This window comes from Gobio gobio (assembly GCF_949357685.1).
Source record: "Gobio gobio genome assembly, chromosome: 14".
NCBI lineage: Eukaryota > Metazoa > Chordata > Actinopteri > Cypriniformes > Gobionidae > Gobio > Gobio gobio.
The window spans coordinates 48,954,455-48,975,691 of record NC_137107.1 but is presented as its reverse complement, the minus strand read 5'-3'; the positions used below and the strand labels follow the sequence as shown (position 1 = coordinate 48,975,691).

Below are 21,237 nucleotides of genomic sequence, written 5' to 3'. Positions count from 1 at the left end.
CATAAAATAATAATAATGTTATTAATAAAGATTAAATAATAATAAAAATATTTTAAGGTAGTACAATATAAAATGTATGCTGCTGATGATGATTTTGTACTGATCAATAATAAAAAATTGTATGAATATGAATTAATATATACTTAATATAAACAATAATTATAACAACATTAAATCATAATATTAATTAATGTATATTTGATATGAATAATAATACATATACTGTATAATAATAATAATAATGAATAATCAATCATAATGAATCAATAAAAAAGTTTGATTCAGTGTCTGTCTGTAGTTTATGGCGGGAGAGTAATATAAATATGATGAATATATTACTGAATATAATATTCAGAAATATATACTCAATATAAATAATAATAAAATGCTATTCATAAAATAATAATAACGTTATTAATAAAGATTAAAAAAAAAAAAAAATAATTTATTTTAAGGTAGTACAAAATAAAATGTATGCTGCTGATGATGAATTTGGACTGATCAGTAATAAAAAATGTTATGAATATAATATGAATTAATATATATATACTTAATATAAACAATAATTATAACAACATTAAATAATAATATTAATTAATATATATTTGATATGAATAATAATACATATACTGTATAATAATATAATAATAATGTTGAACAATAATGAATAATAAATTATAATGAATAAATACAAATTCAGTGTCTGTCTGTAGTTTATGGCGGGAGAGTAATATAAATATGATGAATATATTACTGAATATAATATTCAGAAATATAAACTCAATATAAATAATAATAAAATGCTATTCATAAAATAATAATAACGTTATTAATAAAGATTAAATAATAAAAAAACAAATTTATTTTAAGGTAGTACAAAATAAAATGTATGCTGCTGATGATGAATTTGGACTGATCAGTAATAAAAAATTGTATGAATATGAATGAATATATAGTTAATATAAACAATAATTATAACAACATTAAATCATAATATTAATTCATGTATATTTGATATGAATAATAATACATATACTGTATAATAATAATAATAATAATAATAATGAATAATAAATGATAATGAATTAATAAAAAGGTTTGATTCGGTGTCTGTCTGTAGTTTATGGCGGTACACAGTAATAAAAATATGATGAATATATTCCTGAATATAATATTCAGAAATATAAACTCAATATAAATAATAATAAAATGCTATTCATAAAATAATAATAACGTTATTAATAAAGATTAAATAATAAAATTATTTTAAGGTAGTACAAAATAAAATTTATGCTGCTGATGATGAATTTGTACTGATCAATAATTAAAAATTGTATGAATATGAATTAATATATACTTAATATAAACAATAATTATAACAACATTATATCATAATATTAATTAATATATATTTGATATGAATAATAATACATATACTGTATAATAATAATAATGTTGAACAATAATGGGTGTGTGTCTGTGTGTAGTTTATGGCGGGACAGTAATATCTCGCCTCTCTTATTGTCAGTCGAGGAATCCGGAGAAGACGCAGGAGTTTTTCCAGAGGCAGGCGCTGGAGCTGCAGGGTCAGCCGGAGTGGAGGGAATGGTTCGCTCTGCCCTTCATTCCCGTCCCGGAGCAGAATCCCACCTTCTCTCCGTACTTCTCCCGCCAGTGGGCCGACACCTTCCTGGTGTCCCTGCACAACTTCCTCAGCGTTCTCTTCCAGTGCATGCATATCCAAACAACCACTGCGCTCACTGTAGCGGACGACTATTATGGGATAGGGGTCCTTCAGCTGTGCTAATAATAGCCTTAAAGGGTTAGTTCACCCAAAAATGTAAATTCTGTCATTAATGACTTACCCTCATGTCGTTCGACACCCGTCAGACCTCCGTTCATCTTCAGACACAAATGAAGATATTTTAGTGTAAATCTGATGCTCTGAAAGGCCTCATTGGCTCAATGGCACGGTTCACTCTCAAGACCCTTAAAAGGCACTAAAGACGTCGATACAAAGTCCATCTCACTACAGTGGCTCTACAATAACTTTATGAATCGGCGAGAATAGTTTTTGTGCGCAAAAAAACCCTAAATAACAACTTATATAGTGATGACGATTTAAAAACACGGCATCATGAAGCTTCGAAGCGTTATGAATCAGTGAGTCGAATCATGATTCGGATCGCGTGTCAAACCGCCAAACTGCTGAAATTTGGTGATCCAAACTGCTGATACGACTCACTGATTCATAACGCTTCGAAGCTTCATGAGGCCGTGTTTTGAAATCTTCATCACTATATAAGTCGTTATTTAGGGGTTTTTTGCGCACAAAAACTATTCTTGTCGCTTTATAAAGTTATTGTAGAACCACTGTAGTGAGATGGACTTTGTAACGACGTCTTTAGTGTCTTTTAAGGGTCTTGAGAGTGAACCGTGCCATTGTGTCAATGGAGGCCTTTCAGAGCATCAGATTTACACTAAAATATCTTCATTTGTGTCTGAAGATGAACGGAGGTCTGACGGGTGTCGAACAACATGAGGGAAAGTAATTAATGACAGAATTTACATTTTTGGGTGAACTAACCCTTTAATGTGGCTTTGATGCTTATAAAGTGTGATGTGTGTTATACTGTGATTGAACCGATAGTGCTCCTTAACAGCTTCACCTCTGCCTGCGCTCCTGAACTTTGACAGCGAAGTGCAGAAAATCACCAGCCTTCAGGAGGAGAACGAGCAGTTCAGACAGATGGTGAGATCTCTTCACTAGTTCCATCATGGGATGGGAGATATGCAACTTTAATACAATACTACACAAAACTGAGACCTTTAGTTCATTGCTGTTTTGTGTTTTTTCACTCATTTCTGAATGTTGTACTTATCCAAATTTTATGTAAATGAGGACGTTCTTAAAGGGTTGGTTCACCCAAAAATGTAAATTCTGTCATTAATTCTTCACCCTCATGTCGTTCGACACCCGTCAGACCTCCGTTCATTTTCAGAACACAAATGAAGATATTTTAGTGTAAATCTGATGCTCTGAAAGGCCTCCATTGGCTCAATGGCACGGTTCACTCTCAAGACCCTTAAAAGACACTAAAGACGTCGTTACAAAGTCCATCTCACTACAGTGGTTCTACAATAACTTTATGAATCGGCGACAATAGTTTTTGTGCAAAAAAAAACCCCTAAATAACGACTTATATAGTGATGACGATTTCAAAACACGGCATCATGAAGCTTCGAAGCGTTATGAATCAGTGAGTCGATTCAGCGGTTTGAATCCCCAAATTTCAGCAGTTTGACACGCGATCCGAATCATGAATCGACTCACTGATTCATAACGCTTTGAAGCTTCATGAGGCCGTGTTTTGAAATTGTCATCACTATGTAAGTCGTTATTTAGGGTTTTTTCGCACAAAAACTATTCTCGTCACTCCATAAAGTTATTGTAGAACCACTGTAGTGAGATGGACTTTGTAACGACGTCTTTAGTGTCTTTTAAGGGTCTTGAGAGTGAACCGTGCCATTGTGGAGGACTTTCAGAGCATCAGCTTTACACTAAAATATCTTCATTTGTGTTCTGAAGATGAACGGAGGTCTGACGGGTGTCCAACCACATGAGGGTGAGGAATTAATGACAGAATTTACATTTTTGGGTGAACTAACCCTTTAAGCATCACCATTGGTCCACTAGTTCTAGATTGACAGCTCATCTAGCCAATCATTCAAAGAGGACTGTTTAAAGGGATAAATCACCCTAAAATGAAAGCAACATCTTCATTTACCCACCCTGGTGTTGTTCTAATGCTGTTTGCCCTTTTTCAGACAACAAAAGGAGAATGTGTCCCACTCACGCTTGTCCATGTAATGGTAGTGAATATCGACCAGCTTTTAAAGGGATAGTTCACCCAAAAAGGAAAATTAGCCCATGATTTACTCACCCTCAAATCATCCTATGTGTATATGACGACTTCTTTCAGACGAATACAATCAGTTATATTAAAAAAGTCCTGGCTCTTCCAAGCTTTAGAATGGCAGTGAATTGTTGCTTTTGTTTATGAAGTCCATAAAAGTGCATCTATCCATCATATAACCGCTCCACACAACTCCGGGGTGTTAATAAAGGCCTTCTGAAGCGAATCGATGCGTTTGTATAAGAAAAAAATATCCATATTTTAAACTTTACAGACTAAAATAACTCGCTTCCGGCGGTCAGCAAGTCGACTTAACCCTTGACCCCTTGACGCATGCGTATTGATAGAGCAAAACACCGGTCAGGAATTAGTGTAAAACGAGAATTTTTAGAGAGAAATGGCAGGGGATTTTGATACGAGAGAAGAGGAGCTTGAGTTTGTTGCCCAGCACTATCCGCGAGAGTCGTCAAAGCTTGAGATGCTCAGGGTCAGGGGTCACTCTTTTAGCACAAGTCGACATGCTGACAGCCGGAAGCTAGTTATTTTAGTCTATTAAGTTTAAAATATGGATTTTTTTCTTACACAAACGCATGGATTCACTTCAGAACGCCTTTATTAACACCCCAGAGCCGTGTGGAGCAGTTATATGATGGATAGATGCACTTTTATGACAGATAGATGCACTTTTATGACGGATAGATGCACTTTTATGACGGATAGATGCACTTTTATGACGGATAGATGCACTTTTATGATGGATAGATGCACTTTTATGATGATAGATGCACTTTTATGACGGAAAGATGCACTTTTATGATGGATAGATGCACTTTTATGATGATATATGCACTTTTATGACGGAAAGATGCACTTTTATGATGGATAGATGCACTTTTATGACAGATAGATGCACTTTTATGAAAGATAGATGCACTTTTATGATGATAGATGCACTTTTATGATGATAGATGCACTTTTATGACGGAAAGATGCACTTTTATGATGGATAGATGCACTTTTATGATGGATAGATGCACTTTTATGATGATAGATGCACTTTTATGATGGATAGATGCACTTTTATGATGATAGATGCACTTTTATGATGGATGGATGCACTTTTATGATGGATGGATGCACTTTTATGATGGATGGATGCACTTTTATGATGGATGAATGCACTTTTATGACGATAGATGCACTTTTATGATGGACAGATGCTCTTTTATGACGATAGATGCACTTTTATGATGGATAGATGCTCTTTTATGACGATAGATGCACTTTTATGACGATAGATGCACTTTTATGATGGATAGATGCACTTTTATGGACTTAAAAAATGACCCAACAATTCACTGCCATTATAAAGCTTGGAAGAGCCAGGACATTTTTAATATAACTCTGATTGTATTCGTCTGAAAGAAGAATGTCACACACACCTAGAATGACTTGAGGGCGAATAAATCATGGGCTACTCTTAATTTTTGGGTGAACTATCCCTTTAAAAAAGGATGCAAAAGTATCACAGAATGATCCAATGCGAGACGTGCCGTATATTCCTTGTGTTTTGGAGCTCATAGCGCCGCAGTTCACTCCGACTCGCCCAGAAAAAACACACACACACACACACACACACACACGTTGTCAGAAATCAACACGTGACATGAAACACAACGCCTAGCCATCAGAGTTAAATATCTCCGGATGACAGATGTGAACACGATAACTTCTTGTTACGATGAACACAACAGATAAAAAGTTAATGGATTGTATTTCATGATGTGTTTTGGTTCATCTTGATTTCGACGTGTGTGTGTTTTTCTGGAGTCGGGGTGAACCGCGGCGCTAATAGAGTCTCATGAACGCAGTCGAGCACAGATCTTCAACGGCCAAGCGCAGGATTGCAATATAAGATGTAATATAATAATAATTTGTTACATTTATATAGCGCTTTTCTAGGCACTCAAAGCACTTTTTCATGGAAGGGGGGAATCTCCTCAAACACCACCAATGTGCAGCACCACCTGATGATGCGACGGCAGCCATATTGCGCCAGAACGCCCACCACACACACACACCAGCTGATTGGTGGAGAGGAGACAGTGATGAAGCCAGCCAATCAGCAGATATGGGGATTATTAGGAGGTTATGATGGACAGGGACCAATTGGAAAATCAGCCCTGCTTAGCTTCAGTGGGAAACCAGTCTTGGGCTACAGGGTGATATGACTGCTTTATTATAAAATGTTATAAATGCCCATTTTTGAGTGGAAGGAAAAACATGCCATTTTGTGCATGTGTCTTTAAATGCAAATGAGCCGCTGCTCCACGCCCCCTTTCCAGAAGAGGGTGGAGCCAGCGGGACATTCATAAAAGATAAAAGGTCCAAAAATAAAAGAAGGGCATTAGAACAACACCAGGGTGAGTAAATGAGGACTATTTTAATTTTAGAGTGAACTATCCCCTTTAAAGTTGAGATTCATGCTTATTTGTTGATCAGTGACTGCATTACTTTTGGCGGGCAATTAATCCCATAGAAGGGTCGTCATTGTGTTAAAGGAACACTGCACTTGCATTTGAAACTAGGCTCATTTTCCGTCTCCTCTAGAGTTAAACAGATCTAAAGTTTAACCGTTTTTGAATCCATTCAGTCGATCTCCGGGTCTGGTGGTAGCACTTTTAGCATAGCTTAGCATAGATCATTGAATCTGATTAGACCGTTAGCATCTCGCTCGAAAATGACCAAAGAGTTCAAACTTGACTCTTCTCATTGCAAAAAATGCTTTTCTTACTTAGTATTTTTGTCTTGTTTTCAGTCCAAACATCTAAGAAGTCTTACATTAAGAAGCATTTACTAGACAAGCAAAAGTTGTTGTCTTGTTTTGGGGGAAAATAACTCAAAATTAAGGGAGTTTTTGCTTAAAATAAGCAAAATAATCTGCCAGTGGGGTAAGCAAAATAATCTTAATTCAAACAGAAAACAAGATTATTTTGCTTACCCCATTGGCAGATTATTTTGCTTATTTTAAGCAAAAACTTCCTTCATTTTCAGTTATTTTCCCCCAAAACAAGACAAAAACTTTTGCTTATCTAAGAAATCTTACATTAAGAAGCATTTACTAGACATTTGGACTGAAAACAAGTAAAAAATACTAAGTAAGAAAAGCATTTTTTTGTAGTACTGTAATAACATCGTGTACTAAGACAGACGGAAAATGAAAGGTTGTGATTTTCTATGCCGATATGTCTAGGAACTATACTCTCATTCCTGCGTAATAATCAAGAGCTGTGAGCCGTCCCATGAGTGCAGCGGCGCAATGATATTACACAGCACCTGAAAATAGTCCCAGCGCTCTCTGTGTAAGTACAGAAGAGTCAAGTTTTAAATAGGAAAAATATTGAAACTCTTTGGTCATTTTTTGAGCGAGATGCTAACGGTCTAAACAGATTCAATGATGTATGCTAAGCTATGCTAAAAGTGCCAGACCCGGAAATCGACTGAATGGATTTGAAAACGGTAAAACTCAGTTGTTTAGTTCTAGGGGAGTTGGGAAATGAGCCTATTTCCCAAAAAATAGGTGCGTCTGACTATCTGTCTATAATCAAAAATCTCCCTTCGTTCCAGTTATTTGCCCTTCAAGGAGAATCCCGACTGAAGAAAGACGAGGAGATGGTGCATCACAAACTCCCGCCGTACGTCCAGCACATGGACCGTCTGGGCGACACTGAGCTGTGAGGAGACTGTAGGACTGCAGCCGTCCGTTTGTTTTTATCCGACCGCTTCACACTATAGAGACGTTTACACGTGTGAACGGAAGAGAATGAGATTAGTGAATAAACATTCACTTGAAACTTCACTTCCTCACAATAGTCTTGATTGTGTCTGTGATCATTTCTGTGCATCACTGTCATAAGGGGCATGAAAAATCATATAAAAGAATATGAAATCAACCTTTTTTTGATACTCCAACATCAACATGTAAATATTTCTGTTCCTACTGAAGATTAAATCATTTCAAACTACGATTCTTGATGAAAAAGCCTCTTTGTCTAAAGTAAAACAGCTGTTCGCGCTGGAAAAAGGGAAGTGAGCGGGAAAATCAGGTAGTGTGACGTGTGTGTGTGTGTGTGTTTTCAGAAACGTGAGCGATGTTTCGTCTGTTTTCTCAGTGATCTCGTGTACAGTCAGAGGAACGTGAACATGACCACCCCGTCCAGAAACTTCTTCTCCACCTTCCTCCCTCAGGCCAGACGGGTGCCTGGGAAAACGGCCCCGGGGCCACAGTCCTCGCCCACACAGGCCGCGCTGGGCCGGAAGGACGCCGTCACACAGGTACATCCACTATCGTATTATCATTAAGCTCTTAAAGGGTTAGTTCACCCAAAAATGTAAATTCTGTCATTAATTCCTCACCCTCATGTCGTTGGACACCCGTCAGACCTCCGTTCATCTTCAGACACAAGTGAAGATATTTTAGTGTAAATCTGATGCTCTGAAAGGCCTCCATTGACACAATGGCACGGTTCACTCTCAAGACCCTTAAAAGGCACTAAAGACGTCGTTACAAAGTCCATCTCACTACAGTGGCTCTACAATAACTTTATGAATCGGCGAGAATAGTTTTTGTGCGCAAAAAAACCCTAAATAACGACTTACATAGTGATGACGATTTCAAAACAAGGCATCATGAAGCTTCGAAGCGTTATGAATCAGTGAGTCGAATCATGATTCGGATCGCGTGTCAAACTGCTGAAATTTGGCGATTCAAACCGCTGAATCGACTCACTGATTCATAACGCTTCGAAGCTTCATGAGGCCGTGTTTTGAAATCGTCATCACTATACAAGTCGTTATTTAGGGTTTTTTTGCGCACAAAAACTATTGTCGCCAATTCATAAAGTTATTGTAGAGCCACTGTAGTGAGATGGACTTTGTAACGACGTCTTTAGTGTCTTTTAAGGGTCTTGAGAGTGAACCGTGCCATTGAGCCAATGGAGGCCTTTCAGAGCATCAGATTTACACTAAAATATCTTCATTTGTGTTCTGAAGATGAACGGAGGTCTGACGGGTGTCGAACGACATGAGGGTAATTAATGACAGAATTTTCATTTTTGGGTGAACTAACCCTTACAGATTAAAGGCACAATATGTAAGATATTTGGATTAAAATATCCACAAAAAAAATCACTAGAATAATATTATATATTTGTAGTTACATTATCCCAAATGTTTCCAAGAATGTTTAAATCCAGAGAAATCAGTGATTTTAAAGGGGCTATATGCGTTTTTCTGAAATTTAAACTCGCGACTGACACCTGTGGCCAAAAAACAGAACTGCTCTTATTTTCTGCTCGCTCTCGCAGCGGTGGTGATGTCACATCCGCAGACAGAGCGGGAAAAAACGACCCGCCAGAAAATAGGAAAAATAGGATACAGGCTTATAGGTGCACCCACTGTGAGCGGACAAGGTGTCAGTATGCTCATCAGGAGATGTTTGAGTCATAAATGGTAAAATAAAAAGGCTATTGTTACGTTTATTTTGGGGAAAAAGTTGCATATAGCCCCTTTAACCAGGACACGGACCATGCGTCGCCTATCAATGACATCATCATACCCGCGTTACCCGCCGGTTTTATTTTGTAGAAACCGTGGAAACGCCAAAGCCACTTTAATATATGATGTGTTTTATTAGACAGCGTTTGTATCATTGATGGACAGAAACTGATCATTGTTCTCCAGCTTAACACAGTTAGTCTAATGGTGTAAATCTGGTGTTGTTGATTTACCGCCTAATATGATCTCGCTCAAGTGTCTCATAGCAGCGCCGAGCGAAAGTCGCATTATAACATCACTTTAAAGGGGTGGTAAACCACGATTTCACTATTCTAACTTTAGCTAGCGTGTAATGTTGCTGCTTGAGCATAAACAACATCTGCAAAGTTACAACGTTCAAAGTTTAAAGCAAAGGGAGATATTTGCTTTTAAAGAAATCAGTTTCTAAGAACTACAGCAAACGGCCAGTAGGCGACTACACACATTCCTCCAGGGCTTGCTGACATCACCAGGCTCAATATTTACATAAACCCCTCCTCCGAGAATATTAAATAAGGGGGGGTGAGGCCATTTTGTATCGCTGCGTTGTTGTGGTATAGTTAGGCTGGAGTGTTGTTGCCGCGATGCCGAGGAAACGCTGTTATTTTCATCCGGATTGCAGGTCTGGGGCACTTGCTCTGTTCAGCCTTCATAGGGACGGGGGTGCGTTGCAGAGCGTTTAACATACAACATGTTATATGCACGTGTGTATGAGTCAGCGGGGAATCAGGCGCGCGCGGGGCTCCCACAGCACATCTCACGGAGGAAAACTTCCACCGTCTTCGCGATTTCAATGCCGGATTTGCACAACGTCAGCTGCGTGAAAAAAACACTGCCGGTGCGTGGATGCACGGCGCGCGCGCTGCACATTTCACGGAGGACAACACAAACTTCCACAATCTTCGCGAGTTCAATACAGGATATGCACCTCGGCTTGTCCTGAAAGCTGGATTTACAAACAGAAGCTGTTTACGGGCCACAACCTGTAAGTCTGATTTATTTTTCATCGATGTGTTTTCCTGTAATAGGTTGTAGCAAGGAAGTAAACAGATGACAGCGCTGTTCTGCAAACCAGTCTGTTAAATGCTCATTCATACTTAACGTTATCCGACGAACACCTAACATTACAAACACTAACGTTAAAATCTCAACAGCGAACCTGGCATTAGTGTAAATGATTCTTTGATTAGAGCTTTTATGTATTGTTTATCTACAGGCATGCTAAACATGGTTCTGTGTGTGATTTGGCTAACTTACTAGTTAAAGCCAGTGCTTAGTGTTTGTTTTGGGTTAGTTCTTGCGACAGATATTTGGCTATAATCGTTCTAAAAATACAAAAGTAACAGTGCCATTCAGTAGCGATCATTATAGATCCGCAGTCTTTACTCTTGAGGACTGAACAGGTTCTGCTCGATCATCTTCACTCAAATGTTCTGGGTCTGATTCGGGCTCATATGGTTTTATTGACGCCGTTGTTTCTAATACTGACCAAAGCACCGCCTCCGGTAAAGGTAAGGGGCGTGACGTTTCCGACATACGTGCACTAGGCGGTTAGCGAATCACAACACACTGGGCCAGCTAACCAATCAGAGCCCATCGCGTATTTTTGAGGGACTGGCTTCATACAACCCGGAAAGCATCAGACCGTTTTACAAGGAGGGACAGAGCAGTGTAGAATAAAGGTCAAATATATGAAAAATAAGGCAATTTTTTTTAAAACGAAGCATTAACACATGTTACAGTGCACCCCACAAACACAGTCAAGCCTTCAAAAGAATGTGTTTTACCACCCCTTTAACACACTCAAATGTGTGTGATATGATTAACAGCGATCCGTTACCACACACACACACACACACACGAGCGGAAGAAGCGGAAGCGCTCGCGGCAGAATAAAAGCTCCGCCCAATCAAGAGTAAAGCCACGCCTTTGTGTTGAATAAGCGGCAAAATTACCCACTGCGCCTTTAAGTTAACCACTGATGTAACTACAGCAGTAGGAGGTGAACAGCACCATAATGGCATTAAGAGATATTTTGATACAAAATAAGCCAAAAAATTAAATGTTAATTAAGTAGGAGGCAAGATACGCATTGTTGAATAAGAGCGGCGAAAAATTACATACTGTGCCTTTAAGTTCAACGTTTACTAATACATGATTAAAATCAAAAGTCTATCTGTTTATATTATTTAATGGACCCGAACTAACAATGAACAGCTGTATTTTCATTAATTGATGTTAACATATTAATAAATACTGTAACAAATGTGTTGTGCACTGTTAGTTTACTGTATGTTAGTTAATGCATTCATTAATGAGACCTTGTTGTAAGTGTTACAAATGTTGCTTTGGCAACTAACTGACATAAAATACGTTTATAGATTTTATTTATATTAACATTTTATTTCAAGTAGCAAAAATGTCTTATGTTTTCAGTTTTAGTTAACTATAATAACCCTGGTACTTTCATGTTTAGATGTGAGCTAGATGTATTATTTAATTATTGTTTTATTTACTTATTTTAATCGTAACTTTTTTCTTTATTTTTATTTTTTTTCTGCTAATCTGAAGGTTTTTCTGTCTGTGATTTTTCAGTCCGCGAAAGCAAAAGATCCGCCTGCCGCAAAAGACGTGAAGACGCCCACTTTTTCCCCGATGGCGGTGGATTTGGCCTCAGGTCATCCTCGACAGAGAAGAGTGCATGACCACGAGAAGGAGAGAAAAGAGCTGCTCTCCAAACACCCAGCGCAGGTCAGAGAAAACATCCAAACAAAACTCTCTCTCTCCTCATGTTCACGGTTTTCTGCGGTTGCTCCTCACGTGACAAGGATAAAGATTCAAGACTGTGAATTTGACATATTTAGTGTTTTAATTCAAGACACTACAGGCCGAACTCTAATGTAAAAAAAAGAAAGATTTTTGAACCAGACCATATCTAATGTTCAGATTTCTGGTAACATTAGTTTAACATTAACTAAGATTAATAAATGCTTTAGAAGTATTGTTCATAGTTAGTTCACTAATGTTGGAACCACCATTGAAGTGCTATTATTTCAATTTGGATATAAGAATTAAGAGTCAAAATCCCACTGACTTGATCTCTCATGTTTCTCCGTGTGTATTTGTGATTTCCACAGAGTTCAGAGAAGAAAAACGATTCGGATCCAGACACTCAAACCGAAGCTTTTCCCGACCAAACCGACTCCACCAATCAGACGCGAGTCTCTGAAGTGGGCGGAGCCGGAGTGGAGCAGCCCTTTATCAAGCTGAGTCAGGAAGAGTATGGAGAACATCACTCGTCCATCATGCACTGCAGGTGTGGACACTCAACCGTAAAGAAGACCTGCGTTTATACATGTTCATCTGTCTTTAGTGTGTAATGTTCAACGGTTCTTCTCTATATCAGTGTTTCTGAACTCCCTGAAACGCCTCGATTGTAGTCTTGAGTTTCTTCCGGGAACCAACACGTCACAATATCCCTCATTTAAATAATTAATATGCAGAATAAAGGGGCGGGGCCTGGTTGGGTTAGTTAGTCGTGTGTTAAAACTGCTGGCTATGGTAAGAGGCGGGACATTTCCCAAACACTTGACCAATCACAACACACCGCTCCAGCCGACCAATCAGAGCACAGTGTGCTTTTCAGAAAGGAGGGGCTTCATAGAGACAGGAAGTAAACAGAGCGTTACTGACAGACTGGGAGGAGAGGAGCCGCAACAATGGAGAATATGAGGAAAATAATCAACATTCAAGCGGGAAAACCTGCTCTAGTAGAGACAAAACACACAATCAAACAGTCATAATATACTTTCTCATAATCATCAACCTCCTCTGACTCTTATTACACTGGCTGTAGGATTGCTGTATGTAAATGAGCTCTGTTGTGATTGGCTAATCTCTCTACAGGCGTGGATATATGTAAATGTGGGCGGTCACATGTTAATGAGCTTATGGTCATTTTTGTGTTTAGGTTTCATCATATGAGCTCTTATTGACATCATCGGTTGTGTTTGTGTTTTTAGGGTGGACAGCTCGGGCAGAAAAGTGGCCAGTCTGGATGTGGACGGTGTGGTGAAGGTTTGGGCCTTCAATCCCATCATGCAAACCAAAGCCACTATCATGTCCAAGTCTCCGCTGCTCTCTCTGGAGTGGGCGGCCAAACCTGACAGACTGGTAAATCACAGCACTGTTCACGAATAAACCCAGAGAAATAGATTCAGATGGCATATACATGAACACTGCTTGCATTTGAAGCTGTGTGTTGCTGTAATGTTGCTAAGTTTGGTTGGTTTTATTGGTCTATGTGGCGTTTTTACTCCTGCAGCTGTTGCTCGGGAGCGGTGTCGGCACAGTGAGGCTTTACGACACGGACGCCAAGAAGAGTTTGTATGAGATGTCCATAGATGCCGTCCACCCACGGTGAGTCTTCACAGATCACTAGTGACACAAATTACACGATTCGATTTCTAAGTAAATCAATCTCTCTCAACTAATGCTGTAAACTGTTTAGGGAACCCTGTCAGTACATTACTAAAGGTTCAAATTAAATGATTTGTATACAAACATTTAAATTAGGAATGCACCTATATGAAAATTTTGGGCCAATACCGATAATTCTTTATGTTTGAAAGCCGGTAACCGATAATTCTTTATTTTCGAAAGCTGGTAACCGATAATTCTTTATATTCGAAAGCAGATAACCGATAATTCTTTATATTCGAAAGCAGATAACCGATAATTCTTTATATTCGAAAGCAGATAACCGATAATTCTTTATATTCGAAAGCCGATAACCGATAATTCTTTATATTCGAAAGCGGGTAACCGATAACTCTTTATATTCGAAAGCAGATAACCGATAATTCTTTATATTCGAAAGCAGATAACCGATAATTCTTTATATTCGAAAGCCGATAACCGATAATTCTTTATATTCGAAAGCTGGTAACCGATAACTCTTTATATTCGAAAGCAGATAACCGATAATTCTTTATATTCAAAAGCCGATAACCGATAATTCTTTATATTCGAAAGCGGGTAACCAATAATTCTTTATATTCGAAAGCCGGTAACCGATAATTCTTTATTTTCGAAAGCTGGTAACCGATAATTCTTTATATTCGAAAGCAGATAACCGATAATTCTTTATATTCGAAAGCAGATAACCGATAATTCTTTATATTCGAAAGCAGATAACCGATAATTCTTTATATTCGAAAGCCGATAACCGATAATTCTTTATATTCGAAAGCGGGTAACCGATAACTCTTTATATTCGAAAGCAGATAACCGATAATTCTTTATATTCGAAAGCAGATAACCGATAATTCTTTATATTCGAAAGCCGATAACCGATAATTCTTTATATTCGAAAGCTGGTAACCGATAACTCTTTATATTCGAAAGCAGATAACCGATAATTCTTTATATTCAAAAGCCGATAACCGATAATTCTTTATATTCGAAAGCCGATAACCGACAATTCAATATATTCGAAAGCCGGTAACCGATAATTCTATATATTCGAAAGCCGGTAACCGATAATTCTTTATATTCGAAAGCGGGTAACCGATAATTATTTATTTTCGAAAGCCAGTAACCGATAATTCTTTATATTCGAAAGCCGATAATTCTTTATATTCGAAAGCCGATAATTCTTTATATTTGAAAGCCGGTAACCGATAATTCTTTATATTCGAAATCCGGTAACCGATAATTCTTTAAATTCGTAAGCCGATAACCAATATATTGGCTGATAAATCTAAATCCAAATTTGTATATAATTTGAGAGCCTGATTACAAAATCAAAAGTCTCAGCATTAAAAGCCATGTCCCAAACACACAATTATGATGTTCCCATTATAATGTTATGTAGCCAATATGACAGACTGAACTGTATTTTCCTTTTGAAGTGATTCAAATCATATTTCAAGCAATTCAAAGCCATCATGGTGAACAATGCACAAGTGTCTCAGCTGAAGAAAATTATACATTATTTATCGGCTTTAATACATTAGACACATTTTCTAATCGGGCCGATAACGATAACATGAAAAATGAAAATATCGTCCGATTCCGATATGGTGGCCGATATATCGGGCATCTCTAAAATTGAACATATGGCGGTATACATTTAAAAAATAATAATGTATGTTTCTATTACAGTTTGTTTTTTTAACATTTAATGGTGGTGGTCATAAAAACTTGATTTATTCAAACATACATTATATTGAAGTAAAAATATAATGAATATGTAATATTCTACATCTATTGATGAGTTATTTTTACTCAATAACTAACGAGTTTATGGTAATTGAATGGCTTTCCTGTTGTTCTCAAGCTCTTTTATTGATGTCTTTCCGCAGTGGAAACACTGATTGAGTGATTACATGATATATGATTCATTTCAATAAGTTGTTCTGTATCTTTCATCATTCCTTCTGATGTTCATTCATGTTTATTTGGTGCTATAACTAGTAGTAGAAGAGATGATCAGTTCACGAGCCGCTTCAACAGACATATGCATATCGCAAGGGCACGCAATATCTGAATGATTTTAATAGGCTACTTTAACATTGTGAAAAGTATGTTTTAGGTCGACGCATATATCAGAGAATAGACTGGGCACACGACTGTTACTATATGTGACTTGCTTGACGTTAAAAAGAGTTATTAAACACAATAACTTGCGAAAAAAAACTCCTCGCAGTCTCGCGCTGTCTGACACACACACCGAAACATGCGCACAAGCCGTTCTTTTTTTTGTGTCTTGTTACACACTCGAACTGTCTAACACACACACAGTTATGTCAAAATGGCTGTCTTGATGAGTATTCATGTAAACACAGTCGGTTATGATATCAGTTGGGGAAAGAAATAGATTTTACAGCTTTAAAGCAATATCGTATCGCATATCGAATATCGCATTATTTAACAAGGATATCGCAAATCGCATTTTTCTTCAATATCGCACAGCCCTATTCAAGAGCATAAAAAAAAAATCTAATTTATTGCTTGATATTTGTTATAAAATGTACAGAATTTGAAAGTTGATACTTTGTTATAGTATCAACGGTTGCGTTTTATTGGATGGGAGGCGCTACAAATAACATTTAGTGTAGTTTTCTTCATGCATCGACTGAAAAAAGCGTGAGGATTTGAGAATAATTTTTATATTTTCAACCCCGCCCAACAGATTACCCATAATGCACCAGGATGTAAATCTCAATTTCTCATTCCATTTGTGTGTGTGTTCAGGATCCTGTCCCTGGCCTGCAGTCCCAGCGGGACGTCGTTCGTTTGCTCTGCGGCGGCTCAGGCGGCTCATTCTGCGGTCGTGCCGGAGAGCGACGCACGAGGATCCGCTCCCGTATCCGGACATCTGCTGCTGTGGGACACCAAAACGGTCAAACAGCAGGTACTGAAGCCAAACGCCACCAACACACTAATGTAGCGACTGCACACTGGTTTAACGACGTTTATCTTGCGGTTATTGCGCTCAGCTGCAGTTTTCGCTGGAGCCGGGACCGGTGGCCATAAACTGCACTGCGTTTAACCACAACGGGAACCTGCTGGTGACCGGAGCGGCGGACGGGATCATACGACTGTTCGGTAAGAAGGCTACCGTGGTGACGACTTTATTTATTCTATAGCGCTTTATACAATACAGAAGCAGCTTCACAGTAACAAACGGGTGATTTCAGCTGTAAAGAAGACAATCGTGGCATTAATCAGCTCAGACCAGTTCAATGTTGATTACAATAGCTAATAGTTTCCATCCACCTACTGTTAGGGGATATTTTTGGGATGTCGCATTAAAAAAATGCTGGATGGAAAAAGGAAAAGATGCGCATAAATTCTAAAAATGCGCATAAAACAAACTTGTGCGCTCAATTGAAGCAGATACTTGTTTTTATCCGATTAGAAAACATGCATTTACTAAATAAATCCCTCAATGCGCAACAAGAAAATCACGTGACTTTGCCTCAGCAGGGGCTGTGATTGGATAACTGGACTAACCAGCGGACCAATGACATTGCAGCATCTCAGATGTTGGTTTAGTGGCTCTGAAACGCCCGAGTCAAAGTCTGGTTTAATTATGTTGATTAATTTCTGCTGTAAAGCTGCTCTACAGAAGACAGAAGAGTCATTATTCAGCTCAGTGTTGATTTCAAGTCAGTTCAATAACATTGTCGATGTTGCAAAGTTAGTGTCATTAGCTCAATTCAGCTTATAGTGTCCGTCTTGGGGCCGTTAAATCAGTATTACTGAATGTTCATTGCCTTCTAGACACAGAGTGGCTCTGGTTTAATGAGCATGTTGAATGTTTCTCCGCAGACATGCAGCGCTATGAGAGCGCGTTGAGCTGGAAGGCTCATGATGGGGAAGTGTACAGCGTGGAGTTCAGCTACGACGAGAACACGGTCTTCAGTATCGGAGAGGACGGGAAGGTGACGGGAATAATCGCTGATGAATGTCATAAACACTAATGACTTTGAGCCACACACACACACACACACACACACACACTGATGTTTTAATGCAAGGTGTCCCAAACGGGGGTTTGCGAGTTGATAGAAAGCTAATAATTAATTATATTTAATGTAAACTAAAAAAATGAATGGGGTTGCACGATAAGCGCAATATAGATTACCAATTTACAGATATTTGTCACTTGCTCACTTATTTGAACTCGTCATTTAAGAAAAATATTACTGTTTTAATCATGTTTTAAATTAGCAAAGTTCAAAAATACATGCATTAAGGTATACTAGCTAGTTTATTATTGCATCATCTAATAATTTTCATTGAACGTGGATTGGATTCATTAAACATTTTGCTCATATTTGACGTATTATAGAACTTTTAATATTTCTTTATTAATTAGAAAGACATAATACAACTCAGTGCCTTCACATAGTTAATTATTAAACAATCGGATTGCTTTACCGGCCTTTCATGCTATAGCCGATATGCTGACGGTTATGAATGATTAGCAACCGATATATTGATGCATCTCTACTCAAAATAGCCTAAATATTTTATGTGTAAGGGATTTAGCTGACAAAAATGTTGGGAATCCCTGTTTTAACATCTTTCAGCAGTAAAAATGGTGTTAACCCTCTGGGGTTCTTCGGGTCAAAAATGACCCGAAGCGTTATTTATTTTATATTTAATGAATGGGAAATTGGCAAAAATATGACAATACAGAGTTTTTTTGTGCATACATTCTACAAAATCAGCCAGGATGCAGAAAAAAAGGACTCAGACTCAGTGAAGGGGTGAATCTTTAAAAAATCAAGAGTGCAAAACTCACACACTTATACACACAAAAACACACGCACACACAAATGAACGCGTGCCATTGCGTGCGTGAATGCGTGTTTTTGTGTGTGTGAGTTTTGTTTGTCTGTCTTGCATCGACCACCTAGGCTTTTCAAATCCTGTCCCCAATTTTTTTGGGTGTTCATTTACCAAGTACCAATAAAGTCACCAAGTTTCAGAACATTCCGATGAAGCTACGATTTTAATTTTTTTTTAATAAAATGCAAGATCCACTATAATGGTAAAAATGTGCTATTGCGTGATAAAAATGCTCAATGTGTCCACCGGATGGCACCGATCTCATTTAAAAAATTGCTTTCATGAGGCCTAGGCTTGACTCTAAAATAAAATACAGCTTTAATAAAATAAAATTAAAAATTACACATTTTTTATTATATTCAATGGGAAAAAATGGGTCATAATTATTGCATAAATATGAATTATAAATCATAAAATTATCTCAAAACACCAAAAAAGAAAAGAAAAATATTATTGAACAAAAATATATTTCATTGATTTTACTCAAATCTTTTTTATCTTAATCCCGCCCTCCGAAGGTCCTGAGTGTGACCCATAAATGAAGAACCCCATAGGGTTAAGAGTTCCGATTCGGTCACATTAGCGACATTTTATGGACAAAAAAGGTCTATTATCGGTCAGCAGCTTTCTGTTGTTCAACGCTGCAAATTCAATGAATCTGTTGCGAAATCTACATGCAAAAATGTAGCTCTCACGCAAAATTCTCAATTTCGCCCACAGAAATTCAACAAACAATGATAAATGTGACCGCACCTTTAGTTTGATTCATCTCAGTGAATCAGTTCATTCATTTCTCTAGACACCAACAATTAAACACTGCACCTGTTCATCTGAGATTGCTGTATTTACACGTCATGTTGTGTTTGTTGTCAGTTTGTTCAGTGGAACATCCACCGCTGTGGCGTGAAACAGTCGGAGTACTCGCTATCCCAGGAGGCCGTGGGGCCGTTTGTCCTGTCGGGTTACAGCGGATATAAACAGGTTCAGGTTCCACGCGGACGTCTCTTCGCTTTCGACTCCGAGGGCCAACATGTTCTCACCTGCTCCAGTAATGGAGGAAACATCTACCAGGTAAACGCATTTACCAACCACTTCAGTTCACTGAGGAATTGCTCCGTTTTTTTTATTTGATCTCTGGTTTTCTTTTTTGCCGTTTGTTATTATCAATCAGGGCTGGTAATTTTTTCAATTAATCGTTTTTTTTATTTTTTATATGGTCGTAAACTCAGAGCTTAAAGAAAATTCCAAGTTTCCCACTCGTAATTATGACTTTTTGCAGCCGTTTATGTGTGTTCAACTCAACTAAATACGATTTTCTGAAATGACTTGAACGCTTAAGATCTGACTATCGTGAATCTTTTTACTTCTTTAGATGTTACCCTCTTATTTACCTTGAGCAATTCAGTGCTTAAAAAGGAGAACGCCACTATTTTGAAACTAGGCTCATTTTCCAACACCTTTAGAGTTAAACAGTTGAGTTTTACCGTTTTCCAATCCATTCAGCCGATCTCCGGGTCTGGCGGTAGCACTTTTAGCATAGCTTAGCATAGATCATTGAATCTGATTAGACCGTTAGCATCTCACTAAAAAAAAAATGACCAAAGAGTTTCGATATTTTTCCTATTTAAAACTTGACTCTTCTGTTGTTACATTGCGTACTAAGACAGACGGAAAATGACAAGTTGTGATTTTCTAGGCCGATATGGCGAGGAACTATTCTCTCAATGATATACACCCTTTTTCAGTAAACATTGTGACGTTTTTTGTGGGCGGAGCTTAGCTGGAGGCAGAACAATTCCCCTGATCGCTTCACCAATACTTTTTTTTAAGGTGAGCTTGTTTTTAAACATTGACTGGAGTAATTGTATCTGAATATGTAAGGTCTCAATCTGTCCAGGACCGTGACTGTTATTTAAAAAAGTTAACCTTAACGGACGGAGCCAGATTGACCGACCCGTACACGCTCACTCAATGGATGGACGATCTGACGCGGAATAGGCAAATGCTTATTTTTTACCTTAAACTTTATGCAAGCAGCTGTTCTGGGTACTCAGTGTGATTTTTATTTTTAAAAAATCATGTACGTTTTTTATAAACACATACACTTTTTTAATAGCCTAATGTTTTTACTCTACAGTTGTGCAGTTTTAAGGGGATATAGGGCATTTTTTAAATGTATTGGCTGAAATTAGTAATGATATTTATATACAGGTTTATTTAAAATAGCAAAAAGTTTTGTAAAATTCACATTAAATATCTAAATTTCTCAGTTTAGGCATACTCCATGGTGAAAACATGAATGTGCATAGTTTAGATCGTTAGATGCCTGTAACTATGTGCTAAATGGACACTTAAGATACAA

At 37.8% G+C, this 21,237-nt stretch overlaps 1 protein-coding gene across 1 annotated transcript in view; it reads left to right on the top strand.

The window, feature by feature from the left end:
* Window positions 1-21,237, top strand: part of wdr91 (WD repeat domain 91) — a 30,880-nt gene that overhangs the window by 4,943 nt on the left and 4,700 nt on the right. Inside the window, 13 exon segments of the mRNA XM_079836006.1 lie at window positions 1,529-1,728; window positions 2,664-2,666; window positions 2,668-2,752; window positions 7,545-7,651; window positions 8,090-8,252; window positions 12,108-12,263; window positions 12,650-12,828; window positions 13,535-13,685; window positions 13,837-13,931; window positions 16,770-16,929; window positions 17,015-17,123; window positions 17,850-17,962; window positions 19,749-19,946. Of these exon segments, the coding sequence (XP_079692132.1) occupies window positions 1,529-1,728; window positions 2,664-2,666; window positions 2,668-2,752; window positions 7,545-7,651; window positions 8,090-8,252; window positions 12,108-12,263; window positions 12,650-12,828; window positions 13,535-13,685; window positions 13,837-13,931; window positions 16,770-16,929; window positions 17,015-17,123; window positions 17,850-17,962; window positions 19,749-19,946 (1,719 nt within the window).